Source organism: Thunnus thynnus, chromosome 18 (genome assembly GCF_963924715.1).
Source record: "Thunnus thynnus chromosome 18, fThuThy2.1, whole genome shotgun sequence".
In the NCBI taxonomy this organism is placed as follows: domain Eukaryota; kingdom Metazoa; phylum Chordata; class Actinopteri; order Scombriformes; family Scombridae; genus Thunnus; species Thunnus thynnus.
In genome coordinates, this window is record NC_089534.1 from 27,028,570 (window position 1) to 27,048,766 (window position 20,197).

General features: G+C 38.8%; 1 protein-coding gene across 2 annotated transcripts in view; it reads right to left on the bottom strand.

Annotated features, from left to right (window-relative positions):
* The window catches only part of LOC137169538 (heparan sulfate glucosamine 3-O-sulfotransferase 5), a 117,964-nt gene that overhangs the window by 2,005 nt on the left and 95,762 nt on the right, over window positions 1–20,197 (bottom strand). For both annotated transcript variants that reach the window (XM_067572782.1, XM_067572781.1), the window contains exon 3: window positions 1,378–1,519. In XM_067572782.1, the coding sequence (XP_067428883.1) occupies window positions 1,378–1,484 (107 nt within the window). In that variant the 5' untranslated portion in view covers window positions 1,485–1,519. The remainder of the gene's footprint in view (window positions 1–1,377; window positions 1,520–20,197) is intronic.

The window sequence follows — 20,197 nt, forward strand, 5'->3', positions numbered from 1 at the left end:
GTTAAAGCGCATTCCTTCCTAATTTTGTTAAACACCATGGGGCTACACACTCAAAAAGTGCTGAACACACGTCTTTTGCCTTGTTAACTCAAGTCCGTTTTTGTACTTGTGTTGTATACTTTGCCTGTTCAGCCACAATGACTATTATTGTCAATACCAATAATGCAGCCTGATTGCATGGGTTGCAGTGTACACAAAACTATCAGATCTTATCAGATTATGTTTGTCTATTATTAAATCCTGAAAGTCTTATCAAGATAAAATTTCCAGTGCCGTCAAACTATTTCAGCCTGTTTCCAGTTCAAATCATGTTGTTTCAATATTTTTGAGGTAATAACTGTCAGTATCTTGAAAGACTGCACAGCAGATCAAGGAAAATGACATTGACACTAGAAAGAAACAAGCTGATTTCTATTGGAATAGGGGAAAACACTGTCACTGCCAGATATTTTTTCACTTGTTTCAGAAAAATAAAGCTTTAATATTTCAATAAACAAAAGTGACTAAAGATAAGCTGATCATTTTTTGCAGTAAAGGAGTGGACCTCAATGACAGTGTTTTTTGTAAAGTACAGAGAGATAAACAATAACCAAAACCTTTCCCCAAACCTTAAAGGAATAGATTAATACTTTGGTAAATGTGTTTATATTCGCTTTTTTGCTGAGAGTTAGATGAGAAGATCAATACCACTTATTGATCGTCTCATTCTTGGCAAGAAAACAATTAACCCTGCTCCCAAAATGTCAAACTATTCCTTTGATCAAAATAATATATTGTAACTATACCCCCAAAAATGTGCCCTAACCGTAATACCCTAAAACATGAATTAATAATAATCACCATCATCATAATTATAATAGAATCTTTGTAATGATAAAAAGAGAACTTCATGGATATTCTATGAAATAAAGGTTATAATTTTTTGTTGTGTCTGATATAAAGAAAACATGTTCTTTGCTAGAAAATGAAACCCTTCCTTAAGAACACCTGTGCAGTTTGATGCACTCCTTTCCAAACCAACTCTGAGTTTCTTTCCCTGAGTTGTGCCTTGCAGGCAGTGATTATTCCGTGTTATGTGAAAATTTGGCCTCATTTGCGAAAACTGGAAGAACCTAACCTTGCAGGTAGGAAGCACTGCCTGACAGAACAATTGAGAACAAAAGTGTCTCTTTGCCTGTTGCTGCCAAAACTGTAAAAACATCACGTCTTGACCCAAAATTTGCCAGGTTTCATTTGTTTGGAGCAGCACTAATATTTACATTATCAGTGACACAGAGTATGAAGACTAAAAATAAATTATGAAAAAAGACATCACAGATCATTACTTATATTCATTTAAATCAAAGTATTTCTCAGACAGTGACAGTGATAACTTACCTATCCAAGGTCCCAACCCTGGCCACAAGATAGAGGACACTTCCGATTGCAAGGCTGCCCAGAACGAAGAGCTTCTGTCTCAGCAATGCCTGCTGTTTGAATAGCATGGCCCTCCATCAATCTTCAGGACTGCGTCTTCAGCCTGCGGAGAGCCGAGCACATAAACCACTAATCACCAGGGGATGTTTATTAACACACACTCAATCAAGTCTTACAAGTGATTAAGCCACACTCACACACGCCTGAAAAGTGCTGCAGTGCCATTAGAGAAAATGCTCACCCACCAACCACCACTTTATAAAATGTATTTATTTATTTCTGCCAACTCCAGAGTCAGACTCCATCTATTGTACAGGCAGCCCTTATACTGTGAGGTTTGAAACCGGAATGTATGATATGTGGCCAAAAACCAGTGTTTAAATAAATGACTGTTGGTCAACAGTCCAACTCTGTCAATGCTGAGGTGGGAGCTGGGTGTTCTTGCACAAGTTAGAGCTGCACTAATCAATATTTCTATATGAACAACAGGACAAATGTTGCATATGTAATGCATAAGGTGTCACTCATAGTGACAAACCTACAGAGAGTTATCACCCAAACCACAACTGTACTGTTTTGGTTGACTCTCATGGCTCTCACCAACCTTGTTTCCAGCTGCAGCAAGCTTCTGATTTTATAGGCTCTGATAAACCTACAGAACATTACCTGCCCAGCATCAAACAGCAGACAGACAAAGTTTGCAACATAGTGGAGCATTTAGCAGCTAAAGAGAAAGGAGATATTCTTTCTCAGGAGTATAGGGAGTATGAACAACAAAAAGTGTACTGAATAATGCTATAATGCTAGTGTTGCTCTGTGTAGGCAGTTGTTTTCTAACACGATAGGGACAACAACTTTTAGATGATAATTACATAAATGTTGTGTTTACAGCTTAGCCCATTGCCCCCAAGTGTTCATAAAATATAAATCAATGCAGTTTTAAAATAAAAAAATACATCAAAATAACACTGAATTTTGTGCACTTGAGAAGAAAAAAACCCCATAAAGGCATGTACATAATTCTTTAACCACAATTCCACAATTAGTTAAGCTGCATTAACTTTTTTTGGTCACTTGGACTTGGACAGTGCCACAAGCTATAAACACCACACTGACATATTATCACCTTATGAAGTTGTTATGGTGAACATGTTAGCAAAGGAGCTACAACTTACATATTACACATAATCATTTTATCAGTTGTTAATATAAAGATATTGATTGGCGTAGCTTTAATGTTACATAGACCTTAAAATTACAGTTAAGTTAGAACTGGTGGAAGAATCACAATCACCATCAGCAGAGAAAAGAACAACAACAATAACAAAAACCAAGAATGCTTAATATAATTTTTAATGTACAGAGAATAAAAAGCAGTGCTCAGAGGGGTTATAATATTATCGAAACTCATTCTCTTTCAACCCCATCTGTTATTTCCCAGTCCTACTCCTTGGAGCATTCTTGTTTTGTTTTCTTCTTGATCTCAATGAAAGAATGGACTTCAAAATCTTAATTGCCAAAAATATAGACGCAACAAATACATATGAGGACTTACAGGGGAAAATGTCTACGAATTGTTACATTATGTTGATGACTCTTGTGACCTCCAAAGAAAAATGAAAGAATTCATCTGTCCACCCAAAAGAGGGCACTGCATCCTTTTATACAGATGGAGCACAGAAATGTCTGTCTCATTGTAATTAAAGAAAAGACTATCTTCAGTTTTTTGCAGATCGATACCTGCAGTACTTCCTGCATTTGCAAGCTTACCATAGTGTGACTGGGTAAATCACATTATGGAATAACAGATCCATACAGAATTCGTAGCCCTATTACAAAAGGGCCAACTGCACTCTAATCCAGCCTTTTAAACTGCCTACCATTACTGATAGAGGAGATCCTCTCCAGCATCTTATAAACAAGTGGAGAGAGCTTTGACCCCGGTGTGACTGGAAAACATTTCAGTCATATTGCCTTGTGGTGACTTCTGAAGGGAGACCAGCAGAGCAATTGCAATTTCGTCAGTCTGACAAAGCAGAAGAATAAAGCCAGTTAGCCAGGGGCCAGCCCTGTGTTTGTGGAGTCCCATTTAGAAAAGAAATGTTTTTCATTACAGGCTGTATCTCTGAAACAAGTGGGAGCTATAAATTCAATTGTTTCCAATGGAAATAAAGTCTGTTCAATATTTTTAGTGGCAAGAGACACTATCTGGATAGTAGCCTAAAGTAATCCACCTTTTTTCAGTGTGCCATTTATTTCAAGAAAATCTCCAAAACAGGAACTGTTGCACTGTAAAACACTGAAAAACAATTGAGACTACTACATCTTCCGACTAGCTGTTTGTTTGCTGTTTGTTTTTATTTGTTGCGTTGAGTTTTTCAGGGTGTCTTTATTCAGAGGAGGACTGTAGAGAGGAGATAGTAAACAAGGAGACAGAGGATTGATATTCAACAGTTCCCTGGCAGGGACACTGTGCTCACATAAGGCTATGTGGCATGATGCCCCTATTTTTCACTTTTAAAATCTAAACTTTTCAAAGAAAATATAACTTTCTTCCAAATTCTTCCATAAATGAAGCATCCACCCTAATGACCAGCAGCTAATGGTGGCAGCTAAATGTTAGCTAAAGTTTGACGCTCTAGCAAAGATTGATAGAAATTGTTGTACAACTGATATTACTGAGTGAGTTTGCTGACCTCTCCACTTGTTATTATATGTTATACAGTATGATCATTATACTATGTTTTAGCCATTATGTCATAATTGACTCACTAATCCCCACATAAGTTACAGTTGCTACACCTCAAGTTTTCCAATCTAGCACATATATGCAGTTTACAATGATAACAATGGATCTTTTTAACAAAAGGACCAAAAGAAAGTTTATAATTTTTAATCTGCAACTGTACATTTTGCAAGCTAACAAGACAACTGTTGCTGATAAGTTGAATTTATCAACTGTAGCTATCTAGCTAATCAACATTAGCTCCTGAGTTTGCTGGAAACCCCAGCAGCCCTTTGGGGGTTAGGTTTAGGGTAAAACCTACAAAATTACAATAAACAGTGTAGTTAGCCAGGCATGCTAATGTTAGCAGCTTATATTAAAGCTGACAAACACACTGTTTATTCCATTATTTACACTTTTGCACTTGTAGGCCTATAATTGGTTCTGGAAAGGCGATAAATAAAAGGCTTGACTCTCCAAATGCTTTAGATACCGAGCATCATTCAAGAGGCTCATTCATTAAGCTTTGGGCATGAAGAGAAAGTAGAGTTTGCCAGACCTGCTGTGCCTAATTATGGTAGCTAAACTATTATTGGACAATCACTGGAAACTCTTTTGGAGTGTTCAGACATAGAGTCTTTGACCTACAGAGATTCATGGCAGCTCTCACCAGAAACTATTCTGTCGCACTAATGAATAGAGAGTACCACTTGCTGCACATTTTTCCTGACTTATTTATAAGCATACACAGAAATTAATTGTTAGCCCAGTCAAGGAGGTACAGCCAGAACAGCTGTGCTTGGCTGTGAGCACAGGAGGTGGCCTGTACACAATTATCAATTATGAAGCAGTTACTTTCATAACCTATGCACAAGGCCAAAGCCTCTACTTTTGTTTAAAGAGGTAAGCGAATTAACAGGGGCACTGGCTACATATTTAACTGTACCACACACCACAAAAAATTATATTCACTTTTTCCCGTGGATGTTGATGTAAAAATGACAGGACCATTCAAATCTACAATGCTGTGAAAAAAACAAACAAACAAACAAAAAAAACTGTTGTGCTGCTCACTTCTGAAACGACACCTCTGCTTCTGCCAGGAAAGATCACTCCTGAAAGGAAAGCGTAGAAGTTCTATAAAGCAGATTCTCATACAGCATGACCTAAATAAACTCTGCTGTTTTCTCCTTGTAGGGCTTCAAGACTGAGGGATGTTTTGATCCAACAACCAGGGGGAAGTAGCATTGCTCAGAGAGAAAAGACAAAATAGTGACAATCTTTTTCACAAACGCCAGGCATGATGCAGTGAGCATATAGGTCCTTGGCAAGGGAAATAAAACTTGTCTGCAGATGCTTTACATTCAAGCGCTCTGTCTGTAACAATCTTGGGCAGAATTCTCCCTGCAGGGCACAAGGTGCTTGATCAGAAAAAATCAAATAGCACTTGAAAAGTTTCTCACTGTGTGGAGAAAATTTTCTAGTGAAGATACAGTTTAAACGACTGCAGGGGAAGCTGTCATGAACGTAAGTGATTTGCAAGAGAGCTATGATTGAGCTAGAGCTAGTTTATGGACTAAAAAACTAACATTGTGATAGCAACCTCTGGAGGTTCCAATGTTCTAAAGTAACAGAACAACACTAATGATTTTACAGTACTGTACAGCCTTATCAGCACTGGGTCAAAATGTTAACTTTGTCCTGAGAGTGATGTTAGAGGAAAGGTAATTGGTTTAATATTTTGAGCACTGCACTTATTTGCTTTATTTCCAGTAGTCAGATGAGAGGAAGAAAGTGGTGCCATGCAAACTTCATTGTAATCTGCTGAAGAATGTGATATTTACACATTTGAACCTGGTTGCACTTGACGAAAAGCTAACAGGGGTTGAGGGGGCATGAAATTGAACATGAAACATGACATGAAATTCATTTCCAAAGTTTGAGAGCCACTGCACATGCAAGGTCCAAAATGGAAAGGATTCATCCTATGTGGACCATGACTGTAGGGTTTGGTATTTATTTTGGAAAGTACTCCACTGTTTTAGCATTGCACTCCTATTACATTGAGATACTGTTTTTTTATTCCATGTATTCTTCCTTGTCAAAACCTGGCACATTACCCACAACACAACACGACTCAAGTCTGGTCAGAGATTCGGGAAGAGGTGAGGAGCAGCTACAGAGGTCTGCTAACCTCACTTCTTTCTAACTCCTCAGTCCCAGACATTTTTATTTTCAAATTTATTTTCACACAGCTCCGTCTGAAGACTCAAAAGACTTTATACTACTTTTTCACATTTGCTGTAGTGCTCCCCAATACTGTAAACACACACTGATGTGTAAAAGCACTGAAGTTCCCCTTTAAAGTGGAAATTTTTAGACTGATTTTGGTGCTAGAAAAGGGTCACATGGTGTCCCAGCAGACCTGACCCTGAATGTCCATAGCAAAATTTGAAAAATATGGTCATTATCTTTTAGGATAGCATGTCATGGAAGTGTTGGTCAAGGAGGAAATTTGACTTCATTAGCTGTGTTTCCATGTGAGAATTTTAAGGGAACTTTTGAAATGTTGCAAAAATTGGGCAAGTTGTCATTATACTTTCATGTTGGGTATAGTATTGGCCAGGCTTCATGCTATCTGGAGAGGCCGGAAGACACTGAGAGCGGAAACAGCTGATCAGTGATCATGTGAGTTAAACGTTCATTACATCATTATTTATACGACAAATGTGTTTCCCATTTTGCACATAAACTCTATTTCTAAAAACTTTTTTTGTGAAATTGAGGAAGTTTTTTAAATTTTGCTGTTTCCATTACGCTTTTTAAATGTAATACTTCAAAATGCATAAAAAATAGGTTAATGGAAACACTACTCTTGTGGCAATACACAAAAAGTCAGTGGATCACAATGTCATTAGTAATTATGTAATCTGGCATGTGGCTTTGAATTGAAGAATTTACTGCATGAACTGATCTGACAGCCCTTGATTAACCAATTAAGACCAATAACACTGTATTTTTACACTGCTTTTATCCACCCAGTCTGTCATAACACTAGTTCTACAGTCTGTAGAACTAGTGTATGTTACGTAGTAATTTGTAAAATTACAATAATGACTACAAGCTAGCAGAATTAAGTTATGAAGTGTCTCTTTAGCGATTTCAGTGCATTTTAAGGCAGAAATGCCCATCCTAACACCTTAATATTCTAGTCCACAACAACACGAGATCCTCCTCCTCTCATTTTTTTTCCTCATCTCAGCTCCTGACCTTGGTGCATCTGAGATCACCAAACCTTCCTGTACATTTACAACATGCAAAAGAGGGATGAAATGAAAAGCGGATATTTTCATTTTCCCCTCGCAAAATTTTGACCGACATATGTCATGAGTGATCAGTCATACATGAGCTCACAGCCTTCTGGGCTAATGGGCCGAGAAGGAGCACAGCAGAAACCCTAACAAAAAAAAAAAAAAAACACTCGGCGATTAGAGAAATGCTGACTGGCCTTTTTTGTGTGTAATTAAAACGCTGAAAAGCGTTGCTGTTTACAGTGCTGATAACGACTATAATTAGTTTCCAAATATTGGAACGTGGAATATATGAGCTTGATAAAAAAAAGTGGATATTTACAGTGACACTGCACAAAAACCTGTTAAGTTATTAAGGCACTTGCTGTGCTGTGCTAATAATCTGCACTGCTCATTTCTAGAGGAGTACACGAGGGCACTGGTAAAAATAGATCACTGCAGCTGAGCGCTCATTAGCTTCTTTCCTATTCTGTTCATTCATTGTATTACTGAAAAGACTGTTGCTGAAATAGCAAAGAGGACCACCAATCCTACACACATATATACTATAAACTGGGTCTGGTCTGGGGACTCAGTCATGAACAGGTGCAGTGGTGATAACAGCTGGGCGGTGTGACAGGAAAACCTTAGTGGGGGCTCAAGCCTATATCTATCAAGTCAGATCAATGCCATTTTCTACACTTCACATAACTCACTGAAGTTTTGCTGTTGCTTTCTTGCTTATCACTGGGCTGTTGCTTTTTCTCCAAAAAGATGGGAGAGGATCACTGGGGAAAGGACATGATCAACAAAAAATATGAAAAACAGGTTTCATTTCCATGGGAATGCTTTGAAGCAAGAAAAATATGATGTTCCTATTTGATCCAGTTCCTTCCTGTGTTTCTGGAGAGATATAATCATGTCAGAGTACAAAATGCACAATAAGGCTATCCCATACTCTAATAATTTACTCATAAGGAGATACATATCAAAAGAGAAAAGTAGAAGAAAAAAAAATATAGATAGAGATATATATACAGTACATATGATTAACCTTACACAGCTCGGATCTAGAGCTCTCCAGGTCCACTTGGTTTTGAGAAACTGAGACCAGACCCGGGACCTGATCAAATTATATGGGTTGGGTAATCGGGTTGGGTAGGGCCTTGTTCTTTTGAGACGAGTTTTGTGTCATTATGTCTAATACCCAAGTGGATCTAAGCTGACTCTCCATCAGCTCTGATCAGGTGGTATGTCATCATCATCATCATCACACGATGAAAATGACCAGAAACCAGAATTTTCCCTTAAATTGTTGATATTTTTGGGACAGTGTATGCAGTTGGCTGATGGAGACCTCATATTTTATTTGAGTCTACTTCACACAGCCTTACAAATATTATGCTCTGACAGAACTGGTGCAGACTCCAAAGATTGTCTGCAATCAAAGATGACGTTATCTATTCATCAAAGGCATTTACATGTCCAAAAAAAAAAACAACAACTAATAATATGCATTTGGCTCTTTGTTAGTGAAAATAAATCCTCAAAGCAGTATAGCTCTTAATGCTGGAGTTGAGTCAGCTGAGGATATTGTAGAGGAATAAGAGAGAAGGGGAGACAGAGAGGGTAGAGCATTGATGAATAATTCACTACTATGTGCTTTATTATTGTTATTGATCTTTGCTTATGCACAAGGGAATGATTCTGCTGTTCAGCTTAGAGCTCCACCCTCCTCCGACCTCCACCCCAGTCCTCTGAACCAGGCGTCCATTTTGTGACATTGCACCTACATTATTTAGCAGCTGTCGCCTCAGATCCTTTTGTCTCCAACTCTACGCGTTACTTGTCTTATCCTCCATTGTTTATTTTACAAGAAGCATCTAGGTAATAAATATACACAAGATCATGTATGAATGTGCACATGTGCATCTCCTATACAGTATGTCCACCAGCTATAATAAACTGGCATGTAATACCTTTACTTGATTTTTTTTTATCTTCCCATACCTGAAACTAAATTTTACCTACACTTAAGAGTGTTTGTGATTCATCAAAATTAAATAGCTTTTCTCCCATATACTACGGTTTATGTACATATGTTGCTTGGAAATCAGTTTAAATACTGCGACTAGCATGTTTCTAGCTGGTGAGGCGTGTTAGCAGTGAGCTCGCAAACTAGCCATATAAGTCGCCACTATGTCAGCGACCTCTGAGTCGTAACAAGCACCACCTACTTTGCGAGATGTGGTTGAACTTTGGTGTGCCACTTTCTGATGAGACCTTTTAAGTGTCTCATTTAAAAATACAAAGTGCGAGTACCTGCTTATTTATGATTTTTCTTGTAAGCCTAGTCACATAACTAATCAACACTGTTGGGGGAGTTACTTGAAAAGTGCAATCATTTATGCATATTACTAATTCAAAAATTAATTACATTACTTTAACTAGTCAACAGAAAGTTTTTAGTTACATTACTTGTTTAAAGTTACGTTACTAAACCCAATGATTCTTGAATGAAGCCTTCACTGTGGTTAATGTTAGCAAGTCAGTTAAGAAGACACATGTAAATGGGACAACTTTGGAATTACCTGGAGACACATTTCTCCTCTTCTGGTGGTGGCTACCAGCATCCCCTCATCCATCAAACTGCCGGTAAGATAGCAAACAGTTCCTCCCCTACACTGTCCAGGTAATGCAGTGTTACTGGATTAGTAACTGTAATGTAATTACTGAATTTCAAATTTTAACATTACCAGTGTTGGACAGTAATGCATGAATTTGTAAGGAGAAATGCAACTCATGGTAATTCCAAAGTTGTCTAATTCACATGTTATGTGTTCTTAAGTGGCTTGCTAAGATTACCTTCAAGTACACCTACATTCAGGAGTTACCTAGTTTAGTTCAGAGTTGGAGGGAGTATGAATCGTGCAGCTGAGTTTGGGACTTCTAGGATGGGTTGCACCAACTGGTTTTTACTAGGCCTGGTTCTGTGCTAAGTTGGTCTTTGTTAAGACCAGTCTTTAGAATGGACTTTACGTCTTTACTGTAAACAAATCACAGTAAACATCATGCTACTGTAGAAAATCACAGTTAACATTAAGCTACTCTAGAAAAACACAGTAATATTCATACTACTGCAGTAACCATTATGTTACAGTAGTAGGTAGCAGCTTTCCCTATTGTAAAGAAAATCACTAATTTAAAGATTATTATGTAATGCTTTCAAATAAAACCCTCAAATTCATGGCGCAAATTAAAGGACCAAAACAGTTTGAAATATTTTTTTCACAGTGAGCTGGTAGACAAAGAGCAGCAGGCAACAGGCACTTTTACTACAGTATGTGTGAACCAGTGCACATCCAATATGTCATTAAGGGTAAACAACTTATTTTGTTCTGCTGTCCCGTCTGAGGGAAAACCATTTACACTGTGCATCACAGATTTAATTGCAGCGGTTCACTGTTCAGCATGGGTATTTCTGCCATATGGAAGAAGGCCATTAGATTTCTGTAAACATGGTATGCATAATCCCTGCGCACAATGAAAATAAGTAAATATGTTTGTTCCTGTTCAACCATTAACAATAAATAATTGTCATTAAAAGAGTTGGTTATGTACTTATTTACTGAAATTTAAAAGTGTGGTTTGAAAGTTTACAGCATTACATGATTAACCGTAATCTAATTTACTGCAAAGTGCCTGGTGCTGTTATCAATACACAGTAACATAAAATTACTGTATTTTATTTCACAGTTGCATATAGCTGATGTAACTGTGGACACAGTATCATTAAATTAATGTGTTTTACAGTTACAATATTGCTACTGTAAATATAAACACAGTAAACTTACTGTAATTTATTTTTACAGTAATTTACTTGTCAATTGCTGCCAGTTAGTTACTGTAAAAATCACAGTAAGTTTCTTACAGCGTTATTTGACAGGAGTTGTATGATTTTGATACATTTCATCATTGCATTTCTTGAGTGAATTACAAACTCTCACAGCATGATAACAGTGCTGTCATGACCTTAATATCAACATGTAAAAGGAGAGAGCTTCAGTGAGCTGCCAATTCTCCGAATAAACAGACAATTATGAGGAATCCCAAACCTGATTAGCTCTCTGGATTAGCAGCTTTGAGAGTAATTGACCTCGCATGCAAAACCTGAGCGCACAGTGAACCTCATTTTCATCCCCAAACACAAATGGCTAATTACTTAATCTAACAACAAGCCTGTGAGTGCTCTCTCGCACAGGTATGACATGACAGCACAGGAGTACAACACAAGGAGTGAATGTTGAGGACTCTCAACTGCTGTGTGACCTTCAAACACCAAAATAAGCCAACAATCATAAACTTGGAGCTGAGAGACAAACAGGAGGAGATATCCCACAAGGTTTTTGTTCTTTTTGATCTCAAGGCCCTGTGTGTAGCATGCATAGATGCGCCTATGCACAAATACAAACAAAAAGACACTCCTTCGGGAGGTTGAGATGAATAACAACATATATCCTTTTAAAAAGTGTGAAAACATACTGCTGAGTACATATCACTTCAAACATTAAACTGCGATCAAAATGTTCTCTCCTCTTTACTCTGCTTTTGAACACATTCCAAAAGGGAATAAAACATTCCCAAAACAGGCCATGGTTGAGTAGTAACCAAAAATGTACTTGAAACAGCAACATGTCTTGTAATGTCACAAAAAAGGCAAATTTGCAGTTATCTAAAATAATCTGGCACTCTGATTACAGATGTGCATGAAAAATTAGATAACTACTTCAAGACATTAAGTTATTTTTAAGGACCCCCCCATAATAGAAAAGATATATAATTCTAAAAAATGTCATCTTTTTGGAAATAGTCATAATCAGACAGCTTAAGGCACAGTCACGTAGCCTTGTGTTGAGCAAAACTGTCCCACACTCAGCCCTGAAAAAGAATATGACTCTTTCATTTTTCCGTCATACAGACTTCAACTGATGTGAGTCGGGAACAGAGCAAATATTTTTAGTGCGTAAACACTATGTAACAGAATTAGTGGCGGGATGTGTTGTGCTGCATCGGTATACCCAGGATCAGATTTAATATATCGAACTTAAGAGTTTTTGGGGTTTGTTTTTTAAAGGGTTGCACATGTTTCACACCATGAGAGCTCAGGACACGCTAATAGGTGTTGGTACTGAGCAGAAGTATTATCCTAACCCCAGGTAATACAGTCAAGTTGTCTAACAGTCAACCAAACAGCAGTGAGTCTCAGCAGCGATAGTATCCACAAGCTAACAGGCTACAAAGCACCGAGTCTACTGTCTGACTCATACATGAACGAATCTGGTGAGCCCTGAATTCCCAGCAGGCCTCTTCGGTATTCTTCAACATACGGGCAGCAGTTCAGCATGTAGTATTGAGGGTTGAGAGTCAGGTCAGGTTGAGTGTACAGGTTTGTTGTACTGAACGATCTCATCAGCGAGCACATACAGCTATGGCAAGCTGTGAAAACATGTGTCAGTCAGTCACCACCTGCATTGATTAAAGCTAAACTTTGTCACATCATATTCAAGTGAAACTGTAACACTATTTAAGGCTGTATATGCTTCTATTTAGGTGGCTGGCAGTTAGTTTTGTCACATATAAAAGCAGAGTAGGAAGGAGAAAGAGAGATAAATCGAATGAATAATGACTAAATATAAATAATTATAAAATAAATGATCTTATGAGTAAAAATCCAGTTATGTGATTGGCTGTTGTTTCAACCTGAATGAGCATAAAAGAAAAATAGCATTTTGAAAATATTGAACATAAAAATGACCTGCAATAGTCTTTAAAATACACTGAATTATTTCACAATTTCATAATTATATTACATATTTTGTATTTATTCATTCATATGATCACTTCATGTTTGATTTATTTATGTACTGCGATACTGAACAATTTGGGTCTCTATATTGTGCTGCCTGGCAGGCTAAGCTCAGGGTAAAAAAAATTCAGTGTGATGTGTGCAGTAAAAGCCGGCGAGTTGAGTATGAAAGATGACTGTTACACTAAGACAACAGGTCTGGAATAATTTGGGGAAACACTGCAGGGGCCTTTGCAAGATGTTTGAACCAAACTCAACATTTCACCGTCCATTACATCAACAGGATGACGGCTGGTTGAGTTTGTGTGCAAAGAAAAACCTTGGGGAAAAATCCACGGAAAAAATACCTTGTTGTGCTTCAAAACTACCTTTATAGGAAAAAAAGGAGAAATAGAGACAGGTTCAGGTTTCTACACTTTTGTGAAATACAGCTCAGAAGACCATCTGAGCAACCCACCCCTCTCAGTCCAACAAAGTTCCTCGTCTATTTTGAGGCTGACATGTCTGTGTGCTTCATGTCACATCTCTGCCTGCATCATCGTACATGGTGACAACTAACAAGATTAAGCGGGAAGGCCTGTTTTTAGCCTCAGAGTTAAGTGCACTAATGGGATTTGTTAGCGGAGGGTATGTGAAAAGGTAGGTGTTGGAGAGGGTGTGTGTGTGTGTGTGTGTGATGAGAGGGGCTCTGGGCTCTCTCCACCTCTGGGAGAACTCTGAATCACATCAGGTAGAAACACCTGCTAAGAGAGAGGTCTCCGGAGCAGCTGTGCGCCTCCAACAGCTGCTGAACCACCACTCCCCACACCCTGAGGAGAGTCTGATCCTAACGCCTGCTTCTCCTGTTTCCTGCAGCTTTGGATGGAGGGAGCTGCTGTTGCCTGGTTGTAGCCCTACAGGTGGACTGACAGACAGACAGACAGACAGGCAGGCAGGCGGTGTTCAGACAGGCAGGCAGTGTTCCCGGGCCTCCGAGTGCCGCCTGTCGTGTCTGCTCTCAATTCCCAGCGCTCCCCACGGCAGCTTGGCTGCGTGGCTTCAGTTCATCTGATTTTCTTCTATTACCATGACGTGCTGTTCCCTGACACTGGGCACTGCTGCCTCTCCTCATTGTGCACAGGCAGGAGAAGCTATAACAATGGGCATCAGTTCAAACACTCACTTGTCAGCTGCAAACATCTCTATCCAGACATCCAGAGGAAGTCTGATTTACTCAGCATGACATTCAGCACACTTCTTGAACTTTCTAAATGTATTATTACCCTTATCCTAAACCTCTCTCACTTATTTCTGTGCGGTTTGCTTGTACAAGTGTTCCAAGTGTGATTCACAGAACTGCTGTAAATCAGTCGTTTCAGTCTGATGAATGTCACCTGTTCATGTTGGTGAGATTTAATTATTAGCATAATCACTGCCCCTAAAATTGCCACATAAAGCGACATGTTCTGTTTGTGGGCAAGTTTGAATCACAAAAAGTTACTCACAAAGAAGAATTTCACAATACAGAGCTTCAAGTACTGCAGCCACAAAAAATTTCTGTACTAGAGAATCCAAAACAATTAGAAAATATTAATAGCACTATTAATAATAATAGTAGCAGGAACTTTCATTAGCTGTGATGAGGATGTAGGAGAGTGAACAGTAAACAGGGAGTTTGATATAAATGACACTCCATTTCAAATATTGGCATTTAAATGCGTGGATCTCTTCCTGTAAATCCCTTGTGTGCAGGTACACAATTTAAACCCAGTCAAAATTTGACCTGATGATGGTGTGAGAGTACTGCTGGACAATTTATTATAATTCCTCCTCTGGGGATCATGAACACCTGCACAAAATTTAATGGCAATCTATCCACAGATATTTCAGTGTGGACCAAAGTATTGGACCTACCAACCAGCAGACATTACCATCCCTGGAGCCACACCACAGGCATTCCTAAAAATAGGTTTTGATATAGTGAAAATCGGTATTGATTTTTTTGGGCAGCTGGAAACAGCAGAACAAGCTGTAAACACGACTGGCACGTTATCATCTTACAATGTTGCTATGACAAATGCGTTAGCAAACAGTTGCATATACATCCAGCAGGCACATCCTTATAACATTCATTCCTTATTAACAGCATTCATCTTGAGTCACGCAGTTTTATCAGATAGAACATCACTGAAAACAGCTGCCTGCTGCTGCTGGTAACAGGGGTGATGAGTCAGTTGGTGGATGAATTAAAACAGGAAATTTGTGTAAAACTATTAGCTGAAAGACACTGAAAAGCTCTGTGGACACCTGTCATTTTACATGTAGTCATTTGATCTATTGTTAATATAAAAACATTTATCAGTGCAACTTCACAGATTCTAGCAGATTATATACAGTTGAAACAATCAGTTATAAGCGTTCACAGACTAAAGCATAGTTTTCCTTTCCTGATCAGAGCAGCTAGCTGCAGAAGTCAAGCGCCTCCTTTAAGAACTCAGAAAGCAGATCAACCAAATCCTCTCTCATCTCTTAAATATCTGTATCTGAATCTGTTTCCGTCAGCACACTAACACCTGATCATCCAGCGGAACAACAACAATCTCTTTCCCAAGATCCAACAGGAGATAGAAAAACATGCTGGGTGCTTTTCTTTTGTTCACACAGATGAAAGAGTAATAAGACGACCAGATTTTATCAGCAAATTATGCACACACACACACACACACACACCAGGGTAAACAAACATCATCCCCTCTTCAAGGCTCAAGCAGGGACAGCTTATCCCAACAGAAAAAACCTTGTCATCTCATTTCATAGCTGGACTAGCAGAGGCCCTCGGGGGGGAAACTGAGGGAGGAAGGTGGCTAGCTAACAGAGGTTGAAGCTGAGTAATGTGTAAGTGATGAGACTGAGTCATGAAAACACTGTGGGGATTGCTGAGATACCTCCCTGCTGTACAACCAGCTCACGCCATTCACCTCCTGGTTCGTCAGCTCTCCCTCTGATCAGCTCCTCTTTGTTGACATGAAATGCAGCAACCTTGGTCCTCCTTGCTGCGGCTTCCATCAAAGATCCAGCCATGGATGTTTTATGTGTACGCCCTTCCAAACCCATATCAAGAAGCCGGGGAGCATCTATCCAGCGTGCTCAACTGTAACTGACACTGACACAGATAGGATGTTAGCGGGGGTTTGACAGCCTGTGTGAACGTCCTGGGGATTGTTGAAGAACGGGGAGGGGGGGGGGTGGGGGAACCAGAGGTGGCTCTAGGTGTATGGGCAGCCCTGCAGCGGGAGTCAACATATGTGTGGAGCTAATTAGCCACGCAGCGCTTATGCAAAACCTTTTAACTGTTTCCAGCCATCAAGCACCCTCTGATTCCCTCTGACAGGCCCTCCGCTCCGCTTTGCATAAAGATGCTGGCGCGGGTGTTTAAAATTTCATCCGCCTCCCTCAGCAGAGGCCTATCACTGCCTGGGATCATTTCTCCATCAGACTGTTGGCAAGTAGCACAGCTCAGCAGGTTGTACGTATCATCGGCATTACGTTAACCCTTTCTGCTCAGCTATCCAATACCTCTCTTTTATGGGACTGTTCAAATCAATGTCAAGATGTGACAGTGTTCAGATTTGCTGTATGCAATGAGCAGAAGCATATAAGAGTAAATTAGATCAATTTTACACTAAATGAAAATTAGTGTCACAACTTTATCTGATATATTTACCAGAGGGAGCGCTTTAGTCTCCAGTGATTGCATGACCAACCACCTGTTTCCCCAGTTGGCTGCTTGGCATACTGCACCACTCTCAGACAGCAATGAATCCTCTGACAATGAAGAGATAAAGATGTAATATATGCAACAATCCACTCTTAGGCTTTATCCGTGCAGTTATGCCTTCAGTTCCCTTTTGGGCCATACCAAAGGGAAACTTAGATCTTATTTTTGCAGTTTTTGCTATCATTCCTATCAGTAACAACAACATAGTATTCACCACGAACTGCTGAGATCTGGGAATACAGAAACACTGATAACAACAAGTTTGACAGGTCAAGAAACAATCAGAAAGGTTTTAAATAAACCTCCCAGAGTAGCCAAACTTATTTAGAAGAGAAAATGAACATAAATAGTAGAATTGTTACTCAAACTCTCCATTGTAAAGGGTTAGGGTTCCTACTTCAACTTTACATATATTAACATATATTGTTGTGCGAGGTGTGTGAGTGTGCATTGAGGGTCTACAATTATTTTCATTATTGATTAATCTGTATTAGTAGTATTTTCTCCATTAATCGATTAATCTCTTGATTTATAAAATGTCAGAAAACTGCACTTCACAATTTCGTATATTACAAGGTGTTGTCTTCAGCTTTTGTCTGACCAACACCTAACAACACAATCAGGCAGCTAGAACTGAGGAATTTTTGGGGGCATTTTTGCTTGAACAATGACTTAAATCAAAATAGTTGCAGATTATTTGTCTGTCAATTGACAATTGAAAGTTGTTGAAATAATCTGGCTAAACTGGTCACAACTTGTCTCTGCAATTTCTTTGGTGAGTACAATGTTATCACAGAAATCAATAGAAATGGTAGCCACGACTACCAAAATTAGACAGACACAAGTTGTAATAAACAGGAATTATCCTTCAAGGTAACCGCTGCAACTGAATATCATAATCTGCACAGACTTCTCTTTTCCAGCAGTTCATTTTGTTATGTTTCTCTTTTCCAGCATAAGTGACTGCTGGCTATCAGATGCCAACATACCTCGAAGACCTTGATGTATAAAAGATGTTTGCGGTGGTTGGCTCAGATAAATAAAACTGCAGTTCACATGGAGTTCAGATTCTAAACCACTAAGGAGACCAAAGGCTTGGTGTGAACACACTGCAATAACTTTATTCTGATCACAAGCTCCATTCCAAGCATATTGATCACATTCAACACATCCCCCAGGTTGTCTGGCTGATAGGAATACTACATTCATATTGCCATTAATAATGGTGACACTGATATTAACATCTGCTACATGAGTTTCCAGACCGGAGCTATTCTATCTTTATCACAGTCTGTCAAGTCATATCATTGTCTCCTTCCTTTGAATTGCATTTTCATTCAGCTGACATTGATCCAGAAGGATGTACAAAAAGTGAACAGGAAGGAATGTAGTGTCTTGCTCAAGGACACTCTGACAGGACGCACAGCTGTTGATAGATATGTTGTCTGTTGCAGGAATCAAATCAGTGACCTTCCTGTTATGGGCCTGTATTTCTATTAATATTGGGTCACCCTGGTACAGTGCCTGAATAGTAAGAATGTTGTGCTTGATGATAGATCCCTTCACACCACCTGTGTGAATTGACTTGCCTCAATTTCATTTTGTGTGGTGCGTCTACCTGCTTTATTTTTAAATGCTACAAAATGTTATGGTTTGGGCTTTCACATACAATGAGAGCATTTCATCAGTCTGACTTATAACAGCTACAGTAAATGTTGGGATAGGCTCATCAATGTGAGTCCTACTGGATTACAACATCTTTATATATTGATGTTTTTATTTGTGATCAATGTATGGGGAGTGTATCTGAACCGTTGTGCAGGGGCGTTTCTAGGAGTTGACAAGGTCTGGAGCTAAGCCCATGCCACCTCTGGGGCTGAGGTGACGTTTTTTTGGTTGGTCCCTGCTTTTCTGCCAGGAATACTACTGCCTAAATTTCATTTAATTTTACTGCACTATATGACTACTACAAACATTACATTTCATTAGAATTTTAATTTTTAATAGTATGTTAAGACAATAGCTCTGGACAAAATGGATATCTGCAGGGCAGCTGAGAATTCTCAAACCCATGGCACCAGTGTTTATTGCTACTTTACTTTTTTATTCTGTTATTACATTTTTATTTGATTGCTTTAATGTTTAGCATTTTGTGTGCTGATTTACAAATAAAATAAACCAGCAGCCTGATGACAGTAGATTGAATTGAAGCACTTGTTTATTTGTGCAACCATTTAGGGAATATCAGGTGTTTTGACCATTACACTTTTCTCCAAATTGTGTTACCGACTAACTCATCTTTTAACTCATGTCATCTGTGCCTACATGACAAAATGCTGTTATTCTACGTTAATTAGCTTGTTTACATCACAGACTGAAAAAAAAAATGGACGTAATCACTGTGATGTCACCAATTGGTTTGTGGACTACCGTTTTGAAGCCTCAAGTTTAGCTATTTGATCGTCACCATCAACTGTGGCTGTCTTTGATTTTTGGAGCCAGAAGTGACCATATTTAGACGAGAGGGTTAGTGCTAGGTTGGTTAGCACGGTGCATTTATTTCTATGGCTAACTGTGATAATGCTAATGCTAATTTTCGCTAACAAAAAACAGGTCTAAAACCATTAAAACAAAATGTACTTACTGGACAAACTGAACAGCCGACTCCTTAGAGGGTCTTTTAGTACGCCTATACTCTGTGAATTTGAGGTTACACCATGGTTACGTTACGTAATCAACGTTGTCACTGTGGTAGCGACTTTCAATCACAAGGTAGCCATGCCCTGAAGCATACGCTGCTTTATTATCTGTTTTACTTTAAATGGAATCATAATTTAAAAATGAACATTATGTTGTATTGAAGAAGACTTGAAACTAATGATTGAGACCATAAACTCATTAGAAAAGTGTTTACTGAGATAATAAATCAAGTGAGAAGTAGAGTCATTTTCTCATAGACTTCCATCCATTTGGACTTCTTTTTGCAATCAGTGGAGTCGCCCCCTGCTCACCATTTGAAAGAATGTAGGTTTAAGTCACTTCCACATTGGCTCCACTTTTCAGGCTGAGCTACTTGCTTGGTTGACATATACCAGTAACGTTAGCTTAGCCATGTGCTCTGGCAAAAATGTCCCATGCACTAG